General features: G+C 40.5%; 2 protein-coding genes across 2 annotated transcripts in view; both read left to right on the top strand.

Annotated features, from left to right (window-relative positions):
* MYZAP (myocardial zonula adherens protein) overlaps positions 1–1,827 on the top strand; it is an 87,421-nt gene extending 85,594 nt beyond the window's left edge. The window contains exon 13 of the mRNA XM_006920326.3: positions 861–1,827. Coding sequence (XP_006920388.1) covers positions 861–957 — 97 coding nt within the window. The 3' untranslated portion in view covers positions 958–1,827. The remainder of the gene's footprint in view (positions 1–860) is intronic.
* Positions 1,828–16,373: 14,546 nt separating this feature from the next.
* The window catches only part of POLR2M (RNA polymerase II subunit M), a 7,834-nt gene continuing 454 nt past the window's right edge, over positions 16,374–23,753 (top strand). Inside the window, exons 1-3 of the mRNA XM_006920325.3 lie at positions 16,374–16,636; positions 18,346–18,993; positions 21,718–21,922. Coding sequence (XP_006920387.1) covers positions 16,524–16,636; positions 18,346–18,993; positions 21,718–21,922 — 966 coding nt within the window. The 5' untranslated portion in view covers positions 16,374–16,523. The remainder of the gene's footprint in view (positions 16,637–18,345; positions 18,994–21,717; positions 21,923–23,753) is intronic.

Genomic DNA, 23,753 nt, shown 5'->3' with positions numbered 1-23,753 from the left:
TCCTTCCAGGTTCACCTTCCCTGTTCGAATTTCCAGATGCCCTCCTAGTGATGCTAACTCATTCTGCCCTCAGTTTTCCAATAGCTTGTTAATTGTTGTATTTCTCCTCCTGGCAATAAGGGAAGATGGAATAAACTTAAATAAAGGGAGTATTTACAAAGGTTTGGGCAGCTTTAAGATCTATAAACACGGGACAGTTGTGTACTCTAGCAGCAGTGGGAGCTGTTCTGTTACCAGCCTGGACCTGAAGAGGTAGGGGAAGAAAGCTGGCGGAAGAGACAGAGGGGAAGGCTGTGGCTGTGGCCTTTGCTAGAGGAACATCGCCAACTACAGGCTGCTGCCAGGCCGGGAGGGAACAAATGTCCTGACCGATTTGTCCTTTCGTTTTCTCGTCCCCTGCTACCATGTCCCAGTTGGTCAAAACCAACTGGAAGCTAAAGGGTGAGGGGGCCTAATGATGCTGACCTTCAGGTCAGCCTCCCAGGGCGTAGAGTGAGGTCGAGAATCGGGGGGAATAGATCTGAATCGGCAATGGAGAATATCCAGCACAACTCTGTGTGTCCCTTATAGTACCCAACACATCGTATTAAAATTATTTATGTACATATCTTTCCCACCAAATTATGAGTTCCTTCAATGTAGGTTTTATATTTTTCTGAATCATCGGTGCCTAGCACGTGCTAAACCTTTAAAAGTTGCTAAAATAGTGGTCCCTTTTGCAACATTTAAATGAAATATTCAACTGCATTATTACAGTTTATTTTTAAGTGTTGAAAGCCATTTTTTTTTTAGAGTTGTCTTACCCTAGAGCATGGAGATTTTGTTTTCATCTTCCAAAACTGCCTTTTCTCATTTCGCAGCCAAACAGGTCGGGCCCGTGAAATCGCCATGCCTTCCAGGAACTATGCCCCATACGCACGAGTCCTGGAATTAACCATGAAGAAAACTCTGACTTAAGCAATCAGAGATGTGCAGTTTTTAAAGATGGACAAAGGCCCTGGAACCCTGTGGCTTAAAGTCTGGAAATGGTGACTGTTGCTTCTTCATATATACAGGTTGAACCAGAATGGAAATTGCTGAGGTTCTGATCCATTTCTTAAAACATGAAGGAAAGCGGAGGCAGAGGTGGAGGGCAGGAGGGAGGTTTCCGAGGTCATATTTCAGACACTCTGGCAGCCTGCCCTGTTGTACTGGGCCATCGTTAGTTTTCCATGTGGACACCGAAGTCCTGTCAGAATTCCCTCACAATTTATTTTTTGTTTTACTAGACTTCAATTGGGAGAGAAAAGGGCATTCATTTAAAATTTTATGCTATTCACTCCAGGATCATTTGTTACTGTATGAAAGCTTTGTTTACCCATAAAAGTATTAGAAGCAGTGTTTCTCTGGTACAGAGAAGCCTGTCCACAGGACCAGGGGCACCTGGGGGAACTTGACCCTGGGAGGGAAGGATTCCCAGCACGCAGGTGCTGTCTCCTCTCGGAGCCGAGGATGTGTATAGGGTTGTGGGAACCACCATTGGAGATGGTCCTCATGTGGGCAGACACGCTTCATTCTGACATGCTAATCCCTCGGTTTAATTTGTGCCTTATGCCTTTATGGAGCCAGCTGAAATCACTGTATTTATTTGACCTGTGATTTTTTTTCTTTCTTTCTCACATTAACTGAAAAAGAATGTTTTATGTCATGGAAATTTAATCATTTCATGTTTGTAGTATTGATTGGTGTATTTGTTAAATGAATGAGTAATTTGTTCATGCATGTTCTACTTTGATATAATAACCTATGTCACTTATGTTTAATAAATGCCATATATTTTGTTCTACTGATGTCGTCTCTGTGTTTCAGCCATGACCACATACAAGGGGTAGAGAGAGCAGAATCAGACTCAGGAGTGAGAGTCAAAGCTAGGACACAGTGAGCTTTCAATCAGTACAGTCCATAGAAGCATTTACAAACTATTAGATTGTGTGTATGTATGTATTTTTAAATTCTGAAATTTAACTAGTTAACCGTCTTTCTGAAAAGAGTAAGATATTTTCATGATTATAAAATACAAAAATAATTTTTACTTTAAAAAATCACCCTCCCTTTGCCCAAACCTCCTATGCCCTTACTTTCACACTTAAAAAAAAAAAAATGCCCAAGACAGCAAAGCAACTCAGTTGGATAAATCTCTGTGAGTCAGGATAGTGTAAAGAGGAAAATGTGTATTTTGAAGTTAAATTCGTATTTAAATTATGATTGTGGGACCTTGGGCAAGCCATCAAAGCTCTCTGAATATCGATTTCATCTTCTAAAAACTTGGGGTAATCACACCCACCTAGTAGGCTGATGTGAGTGCCAAATGAGGTATTCGCAGAGGCACTGGCGGGTTCTGAGAACAGAGAAATATGTGATCGCTGTCATTCTGCAGGTTTGTCTTAAAGCACTATTGCCTCCTGGTTCTCCTTGCTCATGGAGGTGTTCTAGTGGTGGGAAACCATGCCCTGAGCAAATCCTGAAAAAGGATTTTGGGAAAAGGCTCTCCCTGGAACCAAGAGAGGGAATCTGGACTGAGAATAGCAGAGGGTCCCAGGAGCCCCTGGGCCCCTGGAAAAGCTGGTCTGGAAGCCGTTTCTAAAAGAAATGCTGTGGTATAAATCATGTCATTTTTCAAAAGTGCTCTGCAAGCACCACCACATTCCCTCCTATCTCTTTTTCTTAAAACAAGCAAAACGAACAAACAAACAAACAAAAAAGAAAGAAAGAAAAAGGGAAAAATTAGCAAATAATTGTATAGTCAAAGAATGCCAGGCATCGTTCTGCAGCATTAATGGTGGTCTCTTTCTGAACCCTTTGTATTTTAAACTATATCTTCAACATCACAGAAGGACAAAGACAGCTCCTAAGTAATACCAACTGAAACTGAAAGAAATAGAGATGATTTTTCTTGATTTTTGTCAAAATTAACTCTAGTGACCCCCAACTCACCATCTGAAAGAGTTACATTCTTCAACTCCTTGTGAGCATGGTAACGTGTAGAACTGGGAGAATGAGTTCTAATATTACATAGTAAAGTTATTCTATTGAAATGAAAAACAGCAGTGTATATATAGTTATTTTAAATAAAAATAACGCCGTATAATAATTTTTCAATTGATATTTTCATTCCAGTCTTTCCAAACTTTCTTACATACACACACGTACACACGCACACACACACACACACCCCATTTATTTTGTTTTTAAAACAAATATGATCTTATTCTGAGAAGCAGAACCATGGTGTTTAGGAAGGTGGAATCTGTAGTCTGATGAGTTCAGTCACTGGTGTGTGTCTTGGGCGAGTCACGGAAACTCTTCAAGCTCCTGTAAATTGAGGACAGTGACATTTCTTTCCTAACAGGGGTTGGAGTGCAGAATAAACAAATTAATATCCATGAAGTTATTAGAATAGTGTTTGGCATATAGTAAGCACGTAATAAATGCTATCCATTATTACATACTTTTGTAACCACTTTTCACTTATTATGATAATTCTTTACATATATCTAAACCATTGTTTCTTAAATTTAATTGGATTCCATTTTATTGATGTACTAGGTTTTACTTGACCTGTTCCCTATTGTTGGGATTTTGGAGATTGTCTTTACTCCTTTTTAAGCAATCCTCTGATGAACCATGTTGTACATGCATCTTCATATACTTGTCTAATTATGTTCTCAAGATAAATTCCTAGAAAAGGAATTGCTGGGTCAAAAGTTATGAACGTTTAAGTCTTTGGGTGCACATGGTCCAATGTGGCCTGTGGAAATTTGAATCCATTGAAACTCTCCCCAACAGGATGAGAATGTGGTTTCCCGGCCGCTTTGCCAACACTGGGAATGGGAAATGAAGGAGAGTCTAAAGTTGCTTGCTTGAGGCAGACCTGTCCCCGAAACAGGCAGTGAAAAGAGTTCCTTCAGGATATTGCCTTTGGATACCTGAGCTCAGCGACTGCAGGTGTGAGCTGCAGGCCTGTAGGTTTCCCGAGGGCCCAGAGAGTGCCTGGGCAGCTGACAGGAAACAGGACTGGGCTTGGAAGAAGCTGGTGTCCCCCAGGTCCCGGAATCAGAGAGGGCCTGCTGCTTAGCCAGCAGCAAGCGCTAGCTACAGAGAGAGAAAAAAACATGCCACATGCCTGAGATGGGGTTTGAATCTGAGTGGGACATGACCCAGAGGCTGATTTCAGAGCTAGCCACGGAGAGAGGAACAACATTTGGGAAGTACTTGGAGTTGGGTGACATGACATGGTCCCCCCATTAGAAGGTGCACTAACCAAGGCTGGCCCCTGAGCTAATCTGTAAGTGTACTCTGGGCACCCATTTTCTCCCCAGCAAATGCCACCCACCTGCTCTAGGAACTCTAGGGTGGTCCCCAGGGCAAGGGGTGGGATGGAAGATGTGACAGTAAGGACAGGTTCCTTCCTGTCCTGGCTCAGGCTCCATCAGACCATGGTGAATTGCTTGCCATTCAGACTGAGAGGCCCAGTTCCTTTCAACCAGCACATGCCAGGTGCTACATGCCAGGTGCTGCATGCCAGGTCCAAGGGAGACAAAGAGGTGCACCTCGAGACCCCTTTCCTCTCCAAAACCTTTCCCAGTGAATCTCGCTCTTCCTGGTTTTGGCCATCTCTATATCCTCGGGGTACTTATTTTCAGCCCCTCCTTTTCTACTCACATATCTAATGACTGATCATCACATCCATTTTCTGTCTCTCTAGTGATGAAAGTGCCTTGGGGGCAGTCCTTATAACATAATTTAGAGAGGACCATTCCAAACCTCCTTGAGCATGAAGGAAAACACAGATGAAAAGTATTCCAGAAAGAGCCTTGGCTGGAGGAAGTAAAGGAGACTAAGATTATTGAGATAGACGTACCATACATACGTTGAATCTTCACAACAGTTCTGTGTGGAAGATGTTATCACTCCCATTTTGTGCATGAGGCCATTGAAATTCAAAGAGATGAAGCTCAAAGTCAAAGGCCTGTCTCATTCCAAAAGACAGGTGGGAAACCTGGAGTCAGGCTTGTCTCACTCCAAAAGACAGGTGGGAAGCCTGGAGTCAGTCCCAGGTCTGCCACTGAATCATAATACCCTCTTGGTCCAGTCGTGCCAACTCTCTGAGGTTCAGTGCCCCAGTAAGACTTTGCCTTGGAAGCAAATGGAATTGCATCCCCCACATAGGCTTGCTGTGTAGATCAGATGAGATAGCATGGAAAAATTTCCCAGCACTGCACCGGAGACATGCCAATAATTGATACCTTCTCGGTAATAGTAATTACCAAGAAGGAAGTGTTGTACCATGAATATTTGCAAAGCCAAGAATTTTCCCTTATTGGACACATTTTAGAGACCTGGATCGTGCAGAAGAAACGTAGGGCAAAATAATTCACACATACATACGTACATGCATGCATGAATGCATATATACACGTGACCAGCGGCTAGATAAACAGGAGATTAAATAAACTATAGTCTTCTTTCCTGATATGCAAATTTGAGAATACCTCATCTGACTTTGTCAGGGAAGGAAAAGGCCAAAAGGGAGATTTGGGGATGTGTTTCTGGAAAGAAAGACCAGAGGCCAAGAGACCAGAGGAAGATGTAATTTGTTAGGCAGGATTAGATTACTAATACATGGTGAGAAGTACAAATCAAAGTAGTTTATTCACATATGGATATCCAATTGTTTTAGCACTATTTGTTGAAAAGTCTACCCATTTTCCACGTGGAGTTGGGTGATATGACATGGTTCGCCCATTATTATAAGGTACAATGGTACAAGGAATTGTCCTTGTACTACTGATGAAAATCAATTGGCCACGTAGGCCTAGCTCTATTTCCATACTCTCTATTTTGTTATGTTGATCCAGTTGCCTATCTCGACACTGGTAACTCACTGTCTTGGTTACTTACTGTAACTTTACCATAAACCTTGAAGCAGGGAGTCTCTCCAACTTTGCTCTTCTTCTTCCAAGTTGTTTTGGCTATTTTAGGTCCTTTGCGTTTCCATATGAATTTTACAGTCTGTCAGTTTCTACAGAAGGGCTGCTGGGATTTTCATTAGGAGGGCACTGAATAGATGGGTCACGAAAGAGGACACCGAGACCTTGCTGTGAGTGTCAGGCCAGCTTGTAGCTACGCCGTGGCCTAGCTGACAGTACTAGGCCAGCTCCCAAATGTCAGGGGCTGCTTTTCTCTTCTTCAGTTGGGAAGGTACCAGGTAGAAACTTCCATAATGTATTTTGATAAAGGTATAGTATAGTCTTTGTGGAATTCAAACAAAATATTATAAGAAACGTTAATGTGTGCCCAAGGGCCATAAAACTGATGTAATTTGAATGCAATAAAATATAAATAAATGACAAACAGTTCTTGGGGGTTTTCTCTTAATTTTTCAATACATACTTTTGAGTTTTAACATATAGCATTTACAGCATTCACCTTCCCGAATCAGGAGTGGGAGGGGGGTTGAGAAATAATTAGTAGGCAATTTTTTGGCCCTGAGACTTTTCTTGTAAATGTTTTCTTTGGCAGCCTTACTCTTGAGAACAGGAAGTAACTCTCTTGTTACAGATTTAAGACTTTTCTGAGCCAAATAACAGAAAGCTGGATTAGATCTGAAATGAAGGGGGAAAAAAACAACAATTCTAGGTTCTCGCTGGAGATTAATGACATCTTGCAAATATTTTAATTCTCCCCTTTCCTCTTAACTTGCCACCTCCTAAACAAAACACATTCAGCCTGAAAAAACTTAACTGGTCATTTTGTGGCCCAATGCTAAAATAAAATGTCTTTACGGTACCCACAAACATATTTAAACATTTTGGAGGAGTGCTGAGGGGAAGGAAATTAGTGCTGTCTCAAGTTAACCTTTTCTCCTTATAAAATCCCCAATATGAATTTAAAGTAGAAAATGTAAAGATGCTAATGTGTCCACGGTGATCGTAAAGATTCATAATTTTCTTTGACCTTTTAAAATGCTTTTGTTATAGATAAAAATGTCATGTCAAGCTTTGTAAACAATGCCCGTGTGTTGTTTGAGATGCTTGCAAACAGTTCTTCAGGAATTGTTCAAAATAACAGGATTGTATGCTTTGACTAGAGTACTTATTAGTCTGACTATGAAACAAGGAAATTGGCTTTCCCCCCAGGAAAGGCTGAGTCTTTTTGAATTAAAATTCACGTTTTACACTTGATTCTAGGTGGGAGAAAAACCTTGTAATCTCATTGACGTTTATAATCTGGGGGGGATAGAAATTCTATGAATTATCCGAGAACCATTCACGGGGATTCTTAAGACACAAAAGGCTTAGGAAGACGCTGAGATTTAGAGGTAAAGAACACTTTCCTGTGACAAGTATATATCTTCTGCTAGTGATCTAGGGAGTTTCTGTGGTATTAATCGTAGCCTTTCAGGAAAAAAAAGTGTTGGGTAAATTTTTTCATTTATGCTTGTATAACGCACCCAAACTCAGGTGCCCTGGTGCCCAGAAACTTTGCACAAAGGTGGGAAGAGTCTGGGGTAGGGTAATGGGGTGAGTTGCTGGTGGGAAGATGCTAACCCAGAGTTAAGTTCATGCCCCTTTTAAAGTCACTCAGATTCATAATTTTGAAAAACTGACAGGCCAGACAAATTCATCTATAGATTGGATGTGGCCAAAGACCCAAAATTCGCAACTCTTTTTTACTTTGTTGAAAATAGTTATTCTTTTAAACCCCTTTTTCTCCAGTCTAGTTGAAATAGTGTTCCTCCCACATCATTTATTACAGTTTCCTTGTCTTCTGCTATTTTGACAACTTCAGTTTTTTTAACCTTATAAACAATCTGAAATTACTCAGAGCTGTCATCTATTAGATATAAAAATTAAATTAAGCTCAAGAATTCTAGGTGATGGAAAACATTATCCAGTCTCATAAGATATGGGCAACTGTGGGAGTCCAGCAAAGGTTGATAAAACCTCAAACTTCATCAATGTTGGATGAGTATTTATTTAAAGGGAGCTACCTGCTTCCTGGTTTACTGCATACCAAATATTTCTTCTCAACATTTATGAGCTTAAATAGATGCAGATGTTGCTACAGAATGTATTATAACATTAATCATCCTAGAATCACATAATTTAAGCGTTGAAAGGCATCTTGGAGTCTGTCTGGTTCAATACTCTCACTTTAAATGGAAGAAACTGAGGCCTGGAGAAGTCAGTTGGCCACAAAGTTAGTGGTACGCAAACCTCTCCCCACCAAAAACATGGTTGGGGATTGACAGATTTCACCACCACCCTGTCATTCTCTGATCTGAATCACCTTTATTGTCCTTTACACACTATGCTTCACTGTTCTCTCCTCCAAATTTTTGGGAATAAAATCAAGGAAGACTTTTTTTTTTTCTGAATAATTCCCCTGACTATACATTACATAGGCATCCCTTGGTCCCTCCTTCCTATTCCCCTTTGCTGAAGATTTTCAGAGCTGTGTTCTTTTTCATGGAAGACAGAAAATTAAAGGTGACCAGACATTTGATTCTGGCCAGGTCTTGTGAGAGGAGAGGGGTAGTCAGTTTTCTCTAACTCCATTCTGTTGCTGATCACCAGTTTCTTTATTTCATGGCCTGTGATGTACATCATACTCCAAACAGTGAGACATATGGTGTGCTGACATTGTGGTAGGGACCTGGTTCTTCTTTCTCTCCACTAAACTCCCACCTGCATCCCTGGAGAAACTTGAAAGGAAAGGAAATTATAAAATCTCATTTTTTAGTGACTTTGCAAATTACCTCTTTTACTTTCCTTTTGTTTTCTGATAAATATATGTGCAAACTGTCTTTAGCCAAGCACAAGAGAAATGTAAACATGTTTATCTGAGCGTATTTTATTAATGAAATAATTCTTATAAGCAGACTTATGATATTCAATGTACTGGATGCCTCATAAAAAAATCTTGGATGAAGACCATTTACATGTAGGAGGCTCTGCTGCTAGCATGGAATTTGAACCGATTCTAAGGAAAGTTTGGTTTTGACATCCTCTTGTTTTGCCTGCCCTGCATATTCTCAAATCTTGGAGAGGAGGTCCTCTAGGACAGCAGTTCCCAACCTTTTTGGCACCAGGGACCTGGTGCTCTTATGAGAATCTAATGCCTGATGATCTGAGGTAGAGCTGAGGGGGTGATGGTAATGCTGGGGAGTGGCTGCAAATACAGATGAAGCTTCCCACTGCTCACCTGCTGAGCAGCCCAGTTCCTAACAGGTCACCGACTGTACCAGTCCACAGTCCCGGGGATTGGTGACCCCTAAACTCACTGTTGTAATGCTCTCTCTAGTCTACTCTTCCTCTCTGATTGCTCAAAATCCTTTCCATTTTTTCCCTTTCCCTCCTATCAAATCCCACTCTTTTAATGTAAGTCATCACCTCAGCTAGGCTTTTGTGAAAAAGTCATTTGGAACAAATTCACACTCATGTGTAAACGACTGATAGGCCACAGCCCTTCTAGAAGGATTTATGGTCTCAAAGTAATATCCTTGTTAACCAAATTATCTTATGGGTGAAATTTTAGCCAATATGTCCAAGGGAACTGAAATAAGTCAAGGGGAGGAGAAGATATTTTAAATCTTGTTCAAGATTCCAGTCTCTTAAATGGAGAGGAGGGGCGTCAATGCAATATCTATAGAGTTTGTAGCAAAGTGAATACATGTGATCTATCAAGGACTTTTTTTCCCTCGTTTGTGAGTTTATTCATATGAAAAGTCATAGAAAGATGTTAATCAATTATAATTAGTCAATATCTAACCAAAAATATTCATTAAATTTGCTAACTAAAAAGTAAAATTACATGAAATTTTAGAGTGTCAAACATCTAATAATAAACATCTTCTCCCATACTGTCAAAAAGATCAAAAAACACTGTGGTAGCCTGAAATGGGAGATTTGTCACCAATAACCCTCAACCATGTGAAAGTCTAAAGAGAAAAAAATTCCTTCAACTTGAACCTTATTTGGCTGGAATTTTCTCACCAGAGTCTTCCTATTTTCTTTTTTTTCCATGGGCAACTGCCCTCTTGATTAATCCCATTTCCCTCCGTCTTAGTTTTTCCAAGCAGCTGAGCAAACAAAGATGCAGGCAGCCATTTTAACGTGCTTCCTCCCTCCAGCCCTCTGGGATAGGCCGTCTGTTCATCCTGTTCAGAAACCAACAGCCTGAATGTGCTTGGAGAAAGCAGTAAGGGTCTTCTGTCAGGATTAATTTTAATACGCCACAGTCTGTCACCTGGGAACCACAGATCCGGTAAATGGCTTTAAATTACTATTTGCTGATAAAGAGGGCGATATGAGCTGAAAATTTGGTCCCTCATTTCAAACAGTTTGGATAACTAATGCAAGAATTTACTTTCAGTGTGGAGTACATGCTTTTTACAGACTAAACCCTTGGGTAGCTGAGGAAAACCTTTTGTTGCAATGGGATCACAGTGAAATACAAAGAGGGGAAATCTGACATTTTGTACAAGTATAGAATTTTAGAGCTGGAAGGGAAATTAAGAATTGATCCGTGAATTCCTCAGCACAAAGCTTCTTCTGAAGCCTTCTGTTTCTGATTTCTGTGCAGAGAAATGTTATCCTTCTTACTGCCCCTTCCACTTCTTTTGTCTCCCTCTGTACCAGATCCTTTCTCTTTCCTTTTTTCACTCTGTTTCTCTCATACCCAGTTCCAACTACCTGTTTTACTTCCTTTACTTTCTCTTCCCTAACTTACCAGGCTCCTGTCAGTTAGTTGTGACGTCCTGCACTGAGGAATAGACAGAAAAGGCAGCAGGGCAAGGTTGGCTCATAGATGGAGGGGTCAGGAGGTCCTAGCACTTGTGCCTCCCTCTGTGAAGTGAGGATAGTCCCCACTATCCTGTCCATCTGAGAAAGCAGTTTGGGGAATGACTGGAAAAGGAGATTTAGTAAATGGTACACAGATGTCAGCTATTATTATTTAATAAAGTCTTAAGCTTACTAGTCTTTATTAATTTTTCATTAGCTATAGCTGCTATGGTTTGTTTGAAAGTTCAGCAAGTTCTATTCCCAAATGGATGCTTAAAAAAAAAAAAAAAACAGGAAAGAAAATAGATTTACTTTGAATTTGTTTATGACCCTAGGTTTCCTTCTCTTCTCTGTGTGCCCAATACATAGCAGGGCCAGACCAAAAGCTAGCCTTCTCTCTCCTCAGTCAGCTCTATCACTGTGAAGTCCAGGCATCAATCTAGCCTTGATTTTCCTAACAGATTAGTGTTATTGGACTCTCTATTAGTCAGGGTTCTTCAAAGAAAAAGATCCAATAGTACCCAATAGAATGTGTGTGTGTGTGTGTGTGTGTGTGTGTGTGTGTGTGTGTGTGTGTGTAGATAATTAGGTGAGCCAATTTCTTAAAATACATCTCTTGTTTTAAGGAATTGGTTCACGTGCTCATCAGTGCAGTTTAGGCCAGCGGACTGGAGAAGCAGGGAAGAACCACTGCTGCAGCTCAAGTCTGAAGACTGTCTGCTGGCAGAATTCCCTCTGTTCAGGGAGGTCACTCTTTGGCTTGAGGGAATGGATGAGACTCACCCACATTATAGAGGGCAATCTTGCTTTACTTGGAGTCTATTGATTTAAATGTTGCTCTCAGCCAAAAAATACCTTCACAGAAATATCTAGAATAATGTTTGACCAAATATCTGGGCACTGTGACGTAGGCAAGCTGATACATAGAGTTAACCATCACAGGCTCCTTTGTTGGTAATCATTGTTCCTAATGAACTTGTCTGGTTTAATATCTGCCTATCTTCTCCTTTAAAATCTCTCTTGGGACTAACCTCCCACTAACCATTATTTTGCTGCCCAAGTTCCTGCCCCACGGCAGGAATCAGGTTAAATTTTTCATTTACACTTGCTTCACATACCACTGCCTCTGTGACCACACACCACTGCCATTAAGGTCAATTCTAGGCAGAAAGACTGGGCACGCTTCTGCATGGCCCCCCTACAGTACCTCAGCACCCTGACCCTCCAGTGAGCTCAACATGGAGGCAAGATCTCTGTGGGCTGAGAGGCCCAACGAGTGTGGAATCGAATCCTTCTGGTCCTCACTACATTGATATTGGTGTTTCCCACATCAGCATTCCAAGTGAAGAAAGCAAAATTAGATTTTTTTTTTTTTTAATAAAAAAGAAGCTGACAGCAGTTAGAGGAAAAAGGCAGCTTAGGTTACAGGTAGGGAGATCTTTTAGGAGCTATTATAGTAGTTCACTCAAGGACTTCGGCAAAGGCAATTGAATCAACAATGGTTGTATAAGAAAGTGCTGAAAAGGTGGCAGGAAAGTGTGCAGAGAAGGAGATGTTTAGGCTACAGGATTTCGTGATCAGTTGAGTTGAGGGAAAAAAATAGTCAGGTATGAATATCTAGTTTCTGATTTGGGCAACTAGACGGATGGTATTGCCATTAAACAGTGACAGTTTTTAAAATGGAAAAGTGGGTTGGGGGAGTAAAATATAAGTATAGTTTTTGACAAGTTTAACTTGAGAAACATTTGGGACATCCAGGTGGTAAGGTCCTTACCCAGAACTCTAATTCTAGCTCCAGAACAAGAACTCCAGAGTTGAAAATCCTGGAGGGATTGGTAACATGGAATTTGTGGTAAGGAGGAAGTAGTCGACAGGGTCATATACAGCAAGGAGGAGAAAGACTAAAATCTGCCTTTTAGGGTTTGGCGATCAGGAGAGGGTTTATGGCACTGCTAAGTGGTGAAGATGTGCAGTCAGAGAGTGTAGATGACTCTTTGAGAAAGCTAACCTCTTAAAAAAGAAGAGAGATTGGAAGTTAGAGGAGCAATTTTAGCAGCTTTATTGGGGGTATAACATGCTATATACTGGACATATTTTAAGTGTACAGTGTAATAAGTTGTGACTTACCAAATGAATACATCTATATAACCATTACTGCAGTCAAGATAATGAACGTATCCATCACTCCCCAGTTTTCTCCTTCCTCTTTGTAATTCTTCTAGCCTCTCCCTGCCACCCCACACCATTAGATAATCATTGATGTTTTCAGTCACTACAGATTAGTTTGCATGTTTTAGAATTTTATATAAATGGAATCATAAGGTATGTACTCTCTTTTTCCTGACTTTGTTTCAGTATAATTGAGATTCATTGAAATTATTGCATATATGATTGTATTCCTTCTAGCCTCTCCCTGCCACCCCACACCATTAGACAATCATTGATGTTTTCAGTCACTATAGATTAGTTTGCATTTTTTAGAATTTTATATAAATGGAATCATACAGTATGTACTCTCTTTTTCCTGACTTTGTTTCAGTATAATTGAGATTCATTGAAATTATTGCATATATGATTGTATTCAATTGTGTGGGCATTCCACAACTTGTTTATTCATTTACCTAGAGATGAACATTGGGTTGTTTCCAGTTTGTTGCTATTACAAATAAAGCTGCTATCGACATTTATGTATAAGTCTTTGTAGAGACATACTATCATTTTTCTTGGGTAAATATCTAGCATAGAAATGCCTTGGTTATAAGGCAAGTTTTAAGAAACTGCCAAACTGTTTTCAAAAGTGGCTGTGCTATTTTACGGTCTCATTAGCCATGTGTAAGAGTTCCATTTGCTCCACATCCTTTCAAACACTTGAATTGTCAGTCTTTATAATTTCAGACATTCTGATAGTTGTGTGGTAGTATCTCATTGTTTTTTTAATTTGCATTTTCCTAATGGATAACAACATTGGTGTACTTTCAGGCTACAGGATTTCGTGATCAGTTGAGTTGAGGGAAAAAAATATTTAAGTACTTTCATGTACTTATATTTCATCTGTACATTTTCTTTGGTGAAATGTCTGTTCAAATCTTTTATAACCCAATCTTGAACTGACATTCCAACACTTTTATCATTTGTTGTCACTTTTGCCATATTCTAATTGTTGAAAGTGAGTCAGTAAGTCCAGCCCATATTCAATGGGAGGGGATTACTCTAGGGCAGGACCTTTGGGGGCCATACTAGGGGCTGCCTATGACAGATGGCTTCCCATTTCTCTTGGAATAAAATTCAAACTCCATATCCTGGTCTACAAAGTTCTACAGAATCCAGCATTGTCTTTTTGTTTGTTATTTGGGCATGCTGAGCTCTCTCTCCTTGTAGAGCCTTAGTATTCACTCTTCTCTCTACTTGGGATACTTTTATGTCATATTTTCTCATGGTGAATTGCTTCTTGTCATTTAGGTCTCAACTTATAAATTACCTCCTCGAAAAAAAAAAAAATCCTCAATTACCTCAAACAATTAAGATAGCCTCTCAATCACTTCTTATCACATCACCTGATTTAATTCTTTATGTGGCACTTAGTACTATCTGATAAAATGCAAGTTTCATTGTGGCAAGAAACTTGTCTCATTCATCATTGTATCTCCAAAGTCTAGAACTAGACAGTTTGTGCACAGGTTTTGTTAGGAATTTAGATATTTATTATGACATCTTGAAGTCCTAGCTTTGTTGTGTAAAAGAATCTATCCCATACCACTGAAAATATCTTCACGGTAATTATGGTTAATACCTATATAAAAAGCTTAAGACTTGTATATACAAATGGGAGATTTCATTAAGAAGGAGAATATGGAGGAAAGACAGAGAGAAAAATTATGAGAGAGATTTTGCTAATTAGTACCCACTCTATGCATCAGAGACAGAAAGTACAAACATGACTCTGACAGAATTCCTGAGTCTACAAATTTGTTAAAAAGAAAAAAGAAATCACATGCATAACACAATTAGAGAAGCATAATATGCTTCATATAGTGAGGTTCTAACTCTAAGCACTAAAATTATGCTTAATAGAAAGCAATTTGGGTTAGAATAATCTAAGAAGGCTCAGGGAGAAGGTAAAACTTAAGATTTAAAACGGGCTAGAGGGAAAGGGACAGCCTTCCACAAGAGGAAAAGAGCTGGGGGCTAAATTCTCAGGCTTGACAGAAAGGAATTTTGCCCTGAAGACACCTGTGGTCGAGAATCAGAAGAGGTTCACTACAGTGGGGGTGGAGAAAAAGGCCTCCAGCTGAAGCCCAGGGAGAGATGAGGGAGGCTGTTGGGGGAGTTTGCCAGGGGACAACTACCTGACTCAAGGGCCTAACTCAAGTATTTATTTGGCTAGATCTGGAGCAGGTTATTGAAGTACTTAAAAGCAAGGTGTATGTTGACCATTTTGATACATTAGTTAATCTGATCAGAACAGAGTAAATTGGGAGGACACAGAAGTGGCTTCAACTATGCTCCCTGGAGTGGCTTCAGATTTTATCTCGTTTCCGATTAGGAGGGAATTGCTTGTGTTTGTTCTAGCACCTTACACAGGACTGAGAAAATTTAAATTTTCCATGTCAAAGAAAGGGGAGGCAGTGTTGGAAGTTATGGAGGTGTTCAAACCTCCCAAGTGATAGCTTCTGTGACTCTTGCATGCTCCCTCCTCTTCCCTTTGGGACACAACTATGGTAGCTGAAATATAAAGAGAAGGTAAAAGCTGGGTGGGATGCTTATTACGCTGCTTTCCTCTTCTCGACAACCTTAAAAAAACTTTTCAAAAGTTTAAAACATTTGGAAATAAACATAAAGTGAAGAAAAAGATTTTCAGATTGGTGTTGTAGAAAGAGCAGATGGGTATTTGAATTTGAAACTCGGTGTTGTCACTTCCTAGTTTTGTGTGCTGGGAGTATTTACTTCAGTTTTCGTGCCTCTTGTTTTTCTATACGCAAAATCAGAAATTGTGAAAGAGAGGTTCTCAATCCAGATACCAAATGTCTTGCAATGCCTGAGGCTGTGCCGCAAATGAAGAAAAGTCCGGCTCCAAATACCAGAGTCCCGTTAAGAAACGCTGATGGTCTCTAAAAATCCTTCCAACTTTAACATTCGAGGACTTCATTCGACGCCTTCACCAAAGACTAGGGACTCCCAAGCCCCGTCCTGCACATTCCCCCAACTCACCAATGGCTAATTCATCACTCAAGTTTCGACTTACATTTCACTTCTCGGAGATACCTTACTGGTGCCCACACCGATCTTACTATTGTTTTATTATTACTTGGTGAATGTCTGCCCCCTCCACCACTAGGTAAACTCCATAATGGCAGGGGCTGTGGCTATCCGTTGGGGTCATGGTGGCACTCAGTAAATACTTTTTGAATCAACAGGTGAAGAGCTGAAGAACAGAGAAAACGCCTACAACGGGAACGTGTTCCCAGTGAGGGCGTGACGTCACTTCCCGTAACTTCCGCTCCTGCCCGCTCGTTGTCCGTGTTTGTTTCCGGCGTTTCAATAAAGCTCGATTCGGCTAGAAGAAAACCTGTTCTTCCGGGAAAATGGCGACTCCCGCTCGTGCCTCGGAGTCCCCGCCGGCCGCGGATCCGGCCCTAGCAGCTGGGTCTGCCGAGGAAGCCGAGTGCCCGCCGCCTCGACAGCCGCAGCCCCCGCAAAATGTCCTCGCTGCTCCGCGGCTTCGAGCCCCAAGCTCCCGAGGACTTGGGGCAGCGGAGTTTGGCGGAGCTGCGGGAGATGTTGAAGCGCCAGGAGAGACTTTTGCGCAACGAGTAAGCTTGGGTCCCGCCGAATCACCGCCAGGCTCTTTGGGTTCGGGCTCCCTGGGACTCATCTGTCCCTTCCCCCACTCCACTCCCTTCCCTAGAAGGTGACCTTGCCTCAGAAAGTTCCGTTCCAGGCCCGCGGGCGAGCTGACGGCCTATAGCCGCGAAGCCGACCGCGTCCCGGCCTGGCTTGTACTCCCTGGGTGGCTCGTGCGCGGAGCGGCAGCTTAGTGTATCAGCTGTTCATTAGCTCCTCTTTGGTTTTATTTACTTAGCTACTGTGTCCGTTCCCTGAAGGATCTGTACCTCAGTCCTTTTGTTTCCCACCTCTTTCCCCAAATCGTGCCCAAAACACCTTGTCAGTTTCACCTCTAGATCCTATTTTTAGAGGAACTGAAAGAGTGGGATATAAAGAATGGTATATTAAGTAGAGAAAATTTGACCCTTATTCAGTTCCCCGACTTAATAGATTTTAGCAGTGGAACGATATAATGAAAGTGATTTTTTTTTTTTTTTTTAAGGAACCCTTGTTTAACAGCTTGGCATAGGATGCTTTAAAGGGATAACAGGCAGAAGACAGTAGGAGGATATTTTTAGAGAGGTTCTCAACAAGCAAGTTGTAAGAAAGTGAACCAGAAAAGTAATTGTGGAGTTGGGAAAACTACATCAGATTTGGAATGTTTTGAATAGGTAGTTGACAGAGATGGTTGAGGTTTGCAACCTGTATGGAGAACCAGTAATAACAATAGGAAAATTGGGAGGAGAGGGAGGAGTAGATCTCAAGCTGATTTTACTTAGGGCGTGCTGAGTTGATGGGAGAGTTAAGTTATCTAGTTAAAAGTTGAAGAAGTGGTCATGAGGCTTAAGAGAAAGGAGAAGGCTGGGAAAATATAGTGATGTCAGCTGGAGGGGATGTTAATAGTTGAAATGGGAATGAAAGAGAACTAAGAGGGCCTGACATGTAACCTTACCTCCTCATTTATTGTATGGGTAAAGAAAGGGGAATCAGAAAATGAACTCTATAACTCAGCAAAAGGAACAAATGATCACTTGGGATCTTCCTAGTAGACACAGGTATTTTGACTTTGTGTGAATAAATTTTTAATCTATAGCAGCGAATTAGCTTTTTGGTTTCAGGACCTCCTTCTGCTTTGAAGACTTATTGAATATCCCAGAGAGCTTTTGTTTTATGTTTGTGATACCTATGGACATTTGTCAGTGTAGTAGGAATTACAAGTGAGAAATTTTTAAAACACAGGATACAAGCTCACTCATTCTGTTAGCCAGCAGAGCATTGATAATCACATGTCCTGTGCCCTCTGATAACTCCACTGTGCCCATGTGAGAAAATGAGAGTGAAAATGGCAAACCGTGTCTTAGGATTATGAAAATACTTTTGACCTTCCAGACCCATCCACCTTCCCTCCCTGGGAAGGTCTTGGAGATCATACTGACTGGGAATGTCTTATATGAGCATTATATACTTAAAATACTTTAGCTGAAATTCTAATTAGGTGAGGCAAATAAAGCATAGTCCCTATTCTTCCTGGAGTATCTGGATAATGACTGTCTTATTTTAATCCTGTTTTGAGGCAGTTGGAAATCATATTTTTGAGTTAAAGATCAGTTTTTCTCCCTTTTAAGATAATGCTGTGTCTTAATCTTGGGTTTAAAAACATGGCTCTAATGTATACATGTTCTTTTCCATTTGACAGAAAATTCATTTACAAATTGCCCGACAAAGGTAAAAAGATGTTGGACTCTGTTGCCAAACTGAAAGCTGCCATTGCAGAACGTGAAGACGTTAGAGGAAAAAGTGAACTGTTTCATCTTGTTAGTTTAGATTGTAAGCTACGGCAAAAAGCAATTGCAGTTGTTGACATGGACACAGATAAGGTCCAGTATTCTGACCAGATACTTGATACTTCATCACTAGTTCCTGGCTGTTCCTCTGTAGATAACATTACGTCATCTAAAGCAACCTCACAACAACAGGGACTTGTACGTTCTACTCACAAAGGTGATGAAGAAGCTCCAGAAGTTGAATACACAGTGAACAAGTGCCCAGCTTCCAGCAGCAGAGCCAGTGCACTTTCTTCATCTGAAACTAGTGAGTGTCTCCCTCAGCATCGGGTGTCAAGTCAAGCAGAAGATAATTCTAGCAGCTCTGACAACTTGTTTATTGATAGGTTACAAAGGATCACAATTGCAGACCCGGGTGAACACTACTCAGAAGAAAACAGGAGTACTGAGAACTTGACAGGCCTTTGTAGTAGGACACAGAAGAAGCCTCATTACATGGAAGTGCTAGATATGCGAGCCAAAAACCCAGTGCCCACACCACGTAAATTTAAAACCAATGTGTAAGTACCATCAGAAACAGACCAGTCACAAGAGCATAATATTTGTTAAAGCATGTGGACTTTGTGGGAGAACTACTTGTAGTTAGGAATGAGCATATTGTGGAAACATTGAGGCCAGCCTGACTGGAGTGGAGGACGCATGTTGAAAATACTTTAATATTTTAGCCAAATAATTGAAAAAGTTTTACATAGCAGATGGAGTATTAAATTTCAGGATAGTTAGCCAGTATTTCATAATAAACACAGAGTTTATTATGACTTTTTTTTCCAAAACCATTTTCTGGTGTACAGCTCTATTAGTGCTGAGTTGATTGAGAAGGGAAGGTTTTGGTGGTGAGACATCCGGTTGAAAGAATGTATGAGGAGCTGATATGAGAATGAAATGGCAGGCATAAATTTTATTGTGAAGAGTGTGCTTTTGCGTTGGGAGACCATGTAGGTTTTATGTGTCAGAGAACAATAGTGGCATTTTGTCACATGAGTGATACAATAAGTTAAATTATTTTTATATAAGTTAGGCATAGGTGTATTATTGTATTTAATGTAACGTATTAAGTTCGGAGTTTTGTCCTTAGTTGTGAGCTCCCCGTTTGATTAGACTGTCAGCTAAGGAAAAAGCAATTGCAGGAGTTAATGAACTTGCTCAGCAAAAAATATTTGTGTGCTCACAAGATGTAATCAGTGGGTTCTGTGATGACACATAAGTAAAGATTCTGCTCTTCAAAGAGTTTAGAATCTAGATGAGGACCCAAGGCTAACACACTTGGAAGAACATTAAACTATATAATAAATTCAGCAAAAGGGGTCTGAGAAGGGGTTAAAAAAAACTAAAAACAGATTGGGGCAGGAGGGGCAAACTAGCCCCGCTTCTCAGTTCCTTTCCATATTTTGTTTCTAATATCTCCAATAAAAGGTAGTTCTTTGAAGAGAAGAGAATGTTACTTGTATGCAAATGTAACATTTAAATCAAGGAGTAGCAACTAGTACCTGCCTAGATTTACATGGATGTCGAACATCAGATATGAAGTCGAACCACTTCTTTCTTTGAAAAACTGAAAACTTCTCGTCAAAAATAACTTAAAACCATTTTTATTGTGGTAGAGACTTTTACAATTTAATCCTACCCCACCATTCAATATTTTTTAACCTCAAAACATTTTATTTATTCTAAGAAAACGATTATATTACATTAATTTTTAATTAGGAATAAAAAGTAATCTTTAAGTAACCTTTCAGTCTTGCGTGTGATGAGGTATGTTTCCTCCCTACTGGGAAGACAGAAAACCAATGCATCATCTACTTAGTAAATACAGAGACTACCCTGATCTCAGTATTTCATTGTCATTTTGTATTGTGGGTTAGGGAATAAAATGGCTCCCAAGGATTAAGGAAGTTGAAGAGAAAGAGCTTGTGTGCAGTTGGAACAGATCAGGAAAAGCTGGGCCTTGACAGGCAGTAGGCCGTGGCTGGTGGAGATTGAGGGGTTCCAAGCTGGAGCAGCAGCTTGGAGGTTGGAAAGTGGGATAAAGTATTGTCCTTTGGCTCCTTTTTGTACTTTGGCCTCCTACGTGCTCTTCTGGCTCCATTACTACCTGGATGCCGGAGGCTTTCCCTCATCTATGTCTAGCCCAGGTCTTCCTAGAACTTCAGACTTGCATGGCCAGTTACCTATGAAACATGACCATGTGGGTGTTTGTGGCACCTCAGGTTTATCATGACTTTCTTCCATGTTCCTTATGTTAATAGTGCCACCTCCTTGTCCCACCATCCCCCTCAAGGTGTCTTTTCTTCACCTCTATATCTGCTAGCCATGAAGACCTGACCTACATAATGTATTTCCTTGACCTTTATCTCTAATCATTCTTATCTTCATCCTCTCTCTTAAGGGAAGGCTGCCATACCTCTCTTGGGCTATAACTGTGGTATGTTCTGGCCTCTAATCTTAACACTACCAGTCTATCTCCTCCACTGCTACCAGAGTGAAATCTGTAAAATGCAAATGTGAACCTGTTGCATAGAATGGAACTCTGCATTGTGGTCTGGACCCAGCCTGTTTCCCAGGCTTATTTTGCTTCCTTGTCTGTACTCTCTGCCTCCTGTACTTCCTGTGTGCTGTAGCCATGTGCCCCTTAGTCCCTGCTGGGAAGCCCCTCTCCCCTCATTTACATGGTGAGCACTTTTTCCAAGACTCCTCAGATTTCACTCTTTTGAAGCTTTTCCCTGCCTGTCATCAGAACTGGCCATTTCCTTTATGTTCCTGTGTACCATATATGGATAGTTCTTGTGTATCATAATACCTGTGGTATTATATTGTACTGAAACTGTTGACAAGTTTATTTACCTCCATTGGACAGTAAGCCCCTAAGCAAACGTTTTTTTTGAATAAAAAAATGAAAAGATAGCTTTGGTTCAAGTATAAGGTTTAAAGACAGAAGGAAAAGGCAAAAAGCTTATCTCCCTATACCTTGTTATCTGTTAGAGCAGTAAATTAGTTGTCTAATTACTCTCCCAAAAGGTGCCAATTTAAATACTTTTTTTGAAGTAAATATGTTAAAAAAGGGAAATATTTTACCTACCTATGTAAATATTGGCGAACTGCTGACTGTGACCTTTGAAGAAGAATTAATTAGCTGTTAAGATTAAAGGCCACTTATGTGTGCGAATGTTGTATGTCTATGAAAAGAAAATAGTCTGATGGTGTAACACAAGTGTTCCCTCCTTCAGGTTACCTGCAGAACAAAATGATCTATCTAGTCATCCACAAAGGAGAGCGACTCCTATTTCCTCAGAGGAAAGGCGGCGCAGGGATAAGAAGCATCTTGATGACATCACGGCAGCTCGGCTTCTACCACTTCACCATCTGCCCACACAGCTGCTCTCCATAGAAGACTCTTTGGCACTTCAGAAACAGCAGAAACAGAGTTATGAGGTATTTAAGAGTATTAATTGTTTCTTATCTGTATATTGGTTGGTGTTACATAAGTCAGAATTCACTCCAGGTAGTTCAAGCAGGACTGGATTTAACAGAAGGGATTAGGTGCTGGAGAAATGGTTGGTTCATGCCATTAGCTCTCAGACGTGTGCCTTTAGTTTTCGGAGGCTTCTTTCCTGCTAGAGCTGCGGGAAACAGCTGGAGATGATCATAGCTGCCTGTAATGTCAAACGTATTTGCCAAGAAATGTGAGAAGACTACTGTAAAATTTCACATCTCTTAAAGCCCATGCTGTTAGTATAGCAGTAGTATCGCTTCTGTCTTCTACCTTGTAAAACCCATGTGAGAGCTACTCTGGTGGAATCTAACCAAGAATCCTACAAAGAAAATCAAAGAAATGTGGTTTCCAGCTTCTTGCAATACAGGAGAGAGCATAAAAGGGGTGTGGGAACAGTGTTGTATTGCCAACACATATTTAGACACTAAGCTTAAAAGCTTAATCTGCAGGCCCTTGTGAAAGTAGAAGAATCCCTATTGTGTTTAACCATATTGTGTTATGGTTTGCAGTATGTTGTGTGTTGTCTGATATTTTAGTATATTGTAGGAGTACTTTTAGTGACTTCAGTTTGTATAGCACTTTCTTCAAATATCTGTGTGTTCTGCATAGAACTTTAAACACGTATAGCGAGAATTTGTGTACAGAATAACAAGATAGGAGAAAATAAGTGTGAGAACTGTAGTGAGAAAAGAAAGAGTCTGATAGTAATAATTTGAGCCTCTAGGAAAACAGCAATCTAATGTCCTCATACTGCTTAGCTAGATTTTAATCAGGTACTATATACCAGTTAATGTAAAACCAGGCTGTTAATCTGCCACAGCTTTTCATAAAAGCTCAGTTGGTGTAGATTGGCATTTTAAGGCACTCCTTTTTAAAGCCATTTTTCTTTCTCTCAGTGCATTAAAATGATTGCCTACTTAATGACTACAGCATTGAAGAATTGTTTTTTAAATTGTCTATATGAACTTAAATGCCCGTCCTAAGACATTTTTAGGTTGAATTACACCCTTCAGTTGGCAGTTGGCTTTCATGGCAGAGTAGTAGTAGTCACTCCCACTTCAGTCTTACCCCCCTGCCCCCAACCCCCACCCCTAATATTCACAGCCCACGGGGAAGGACATAAATAAATTCAAGTGGTGTGACAGGAAGCATATGAAAAGTGAAGAGCCGAATTAGGAACGAGCATTGCCACCTGCCATCACTCAGTGCTAATGTCCTTGGGTATATGTAAACACACATTGCCAGTGTCTGAAATTTACTTGGACTTTTTGTTACATAGTGATTTCTATGGCACTTTATTTGGAGAAAGATGGCCAGCCTTTCAGTATCAATTTCTTGATTTTCATTGTGGCATTGAAATGTTACTCTTAAGCCTAGAAGCTATGATTTATCTAGGGAAGATGGTTCTGTCAGTTGGAGAATCAACATAGCATTAGTGATTTTTGACATTTGATAGCTCAGATTGTTCTTTGAGCTTGTATATACACATGCATGTGCCCACATACTTAAAATTATGTCCATGTTTATAACTATTGTAGTGCTAAGCTGATTACTCGGTTTCTGATGTAGAGGTGGGACATTTCCATGCACTGTTTATTAATGGACATCGAAACTACAACTGTATCAGGCTAGTGGCTCTCACCAGCGTGGCGCTGTTGTGGTTTTGGTAGGCACAGCCATCAGGTTCATTATATTGCTATAGAAAGCACTAAGAGGAATGGCATGCCCCTTTCTTTCTGATTCTGTTTAAATGACTTGGCATTGAAAAAC

The sequence above is a fragment of the Pteropus alecto genome, unplaced genomic scaffold, assembly GCF_000325575.1.
Source record: "Pteropus alecto unplaced genomic scaffold, ASM32557v1 scaffold86, whole genome shotgun sequence".
Lineage (NCBI taxonomy): Eukaryota > Metazoa > Chordata > Mammalia > Chiroptera > Pteropodidae > Pteropus > Pteropus alecto.
This window is presented reverse-complemented; position numbering and strand designations above follow the sequence as displayed.